Source organism: Microtus ochrogaster, unplaced genomic scaffold (assembly GCF_000317375.1).
Source record: "Microtus ochrogaster isolate Prairie Vole_2 unplaced genomic scaffold, MicOch1.0 UNK8, whole genome shotgun sequence".
In the NCBI taxonomy this organism is placed as follows: Eukaryota; Metazoa; Chordata; class Mammalia; order Rodentia; family Cricetidae; genus Microtus; species Microtus ochrogaster.
The window spans coordinates 51,324-53,784 of record NW_004949106.1 but is presented as its reverse complement, the minus strand read 5'-3'; the positions used below and the strand labels follow the sequence as shown (position 1 = coordinate 53,784).

At 35.6% G+C, this 2,461-nt stretch overlaps 1 protein-coding gene across 1 annotated transcript in view; it reads left to right on the top strand.

Annotated features, from left to right (window-relative positions):
• The window catches only part of Carf (calcium responsive transcription factor), a 37,419-nt gene that overhangs the window by 11,792 nt on the left and 23,166 nt on the right, over nucleotides 1-2,461 (top strand). Inside the window, exons 5-7 of the mRNA XM_013353451.2 lie at nucleotides 170-376; nucleotides 1,027-1,087; nucleotides 2,096-2,225. Coding sequence (XP_013208905.1) covers nucleotides 170-376; nucleotides 1,027-1,087; nucleotides 2,096-2,225 — 398 coding nt within the window. The remainder of the gene's footprint in view (nucleotides 1-169; nucleotides 377-1,026; nucleotides 1,088-2,095; nucleotides 2,226-2,461) is intronic.

Genomic DNA, 2,461 nt, shown 5'->3' with positions numbered 1-2,461 from the left:
TGGAACAAGGTCTTAGAACGCACACTAGATTAAAAAAAAAAAAAAAAAAAAAAAAGAAAGAAACAAAGAAAGAAAGGAAGAAAAAAGAAAACCTTTGTAAGAATATGGTATATTTTTCAAAGGCATTGTCATTTTTTAATTAAAAATTTATTTTTTGACTTTTCAAAAGCATATAACCTGTATGGACTCTGGGGATCCTTCCTTTGGACAGAATGAGCCCTCCACCATTTTGCCTGTTACTGCTGAAACAGATGATCCCCTCACATCACAGGATCTGCCAGAGACACTGACTGATACACAGGCCCTCTGTGCAGAGCAGTTCCATCTTTTAGACCCAAATGGGCAGCCTCTTCAATATGACCTCCACTCACAAATGGTGAGTATATTTTATAGCTAATGAGTGTTATGGTATTTAATAATATCTATTAATCTTACTAAATGACCTTAGTTTCTTGATACTACTAGCTTATACTTTATATTGAAAATATTCTTTCTATGACTTTTTAAAAATATGGGTATTTTTGCTTTTAGGAGTGCAAAGACTACAAATAGTATTTAAAGCAGTCCTTACTCTCGTGTCAGGCACACTGGTGTTTGAGAGGAGCTGGGTGTGGTCTATAGCTAGTGCTTAGATACTCAGGTTTGCTTGTAAGTTACTTTTTGTTTTTGGGGACAAGATTTTGTATAGCCCAACCTGTCTTTGCCCTCTCTGTGTTATTAAACTTCATGCATGTGCTATCATGATTAAGATCATAGGTGCTTAAGACCATAGGCGATAGTGAAACTGATTGATTTGAATCTTAGCTTCAGCACTTGTCCACTATGGGACCTTTGGAGAAATTGCCAGTCTCAGTGCTGTGTCTGTGGAGTGAAGTAATAAGGCCATCCTAGAAGTAGGTGTCCGCTTCAGTAACCTAGTAGCCCTGGTAAATCAGAATGGCATATCGTTTCTTTAATGTTTCCAAGACGATCACTACCAGCCCTTCAGAAAATAAACAGGTGCTTCATGTAATCCCACCTACCCAGACAGGAATGGCGCAGGTGACCATACCTCGGGAGCCGCTGGTGGACGCGACTAGTCCCCAAGGTGAGTCAGTATGGGATGGGAGCAGGCATTGACCGTGCTTTAAAGATTAGGGTGATAGTCTAGAAAATTTCCTATGGACATCCATATTAAAGTTCATCTCTTTAGGTAACATTGTGAATTAAGTAATTAGAAAACATTTTTTTTTTTTAGTTTAGCCCCAATAAATCTTAAGTTCGTTTTTGAACTCCTGTCTAGGTTAACTGTCTATTTGATTTTGGAATTCTGTGAAGCTGGTTGACTCTTGCTTCCTCCCAAATAACCAGTGAGCATAAGATAAATTCTTCTTAATTATAGAAACAACAATGAAATTGCAACAATAGCACAAATATAGTACCTAGCGACAGGAGATTTTTATATTTGTATTTTATTGATTTTTTGCTAGCTTTGTGACCCATTCTTTTTTTAGTGTGTTATTTGACTCTTCTCCTCCACCCCATTCCTTTGTTTCACATTAAGAAGAGAATCAGGCTTCCATTCACCCTTTTTTTTTGCCCGTTTGATAGTATCCCTATTAATTTTTTCCTTCCCTTTGCAATATAGTTGAATCTCTTTTTAACGTCATTGCTACACTATTTTGTTGCTCTTTTATACATAGTTCTTTTTGACTTTATGATTTGTTTTTATTAATAGTCATTAAAAGTTAAAACAAAAACATGATTTACAGGAACATTATAAACACAATGTATAAGTAAGTTTTTGTTTTTGTATTACATGTGAAACTCTTTAATATAACAATTATTTCGGCTATTTCAGAATCATATCTTAAATATAAGTATAAAAAGTTAACTACAAAATTTCATAGTCATGCAGTTTAAATTGCATTTTAAAATTTTAAATAAAATGCAATTTAAAAGCAATTAAGTTTATCAGTGACAGTCTCAATAAATTATTTAAAGTTTTTTTAACTTCAGAACAAGTCTTCTTTTTCCTATAAAGTGATTTAATTTTTGTTAAGTAATCGTCATAATGTTATTCAAGATACTGATGTTTCTTATTTTTGTTGTTAAGATGCCTCTGAAGAGAAACCCATTGACAGAAGCTTACCAACTGTAAGAGCAGATACTCTAGAAGCCAGTGCCAGTAACTGTATTCTTCGTTCACAAGCATCCCTTGTGCTACCCAGAAAGTCAGGGACCAGGTGAATCATGGGAAAGAGGAGCTTGTCTTTGGGGTCATGATGGAAGTCTGTTTTTAAGTGATCATATCTAAAGCTGGCAGACAATAGAAAACATCAGAAGTTCACAGAGAGGAGGCGTTCACCACATATGTCTCCCTTTAGTTCACAGAGAGGAGGCGTTCACCACATATGTCTCCCTTTAGTTCACAGAGAGGAGGCGTTCACCACATGTGTCTCCCTTTAGTTCACAGAGAGGA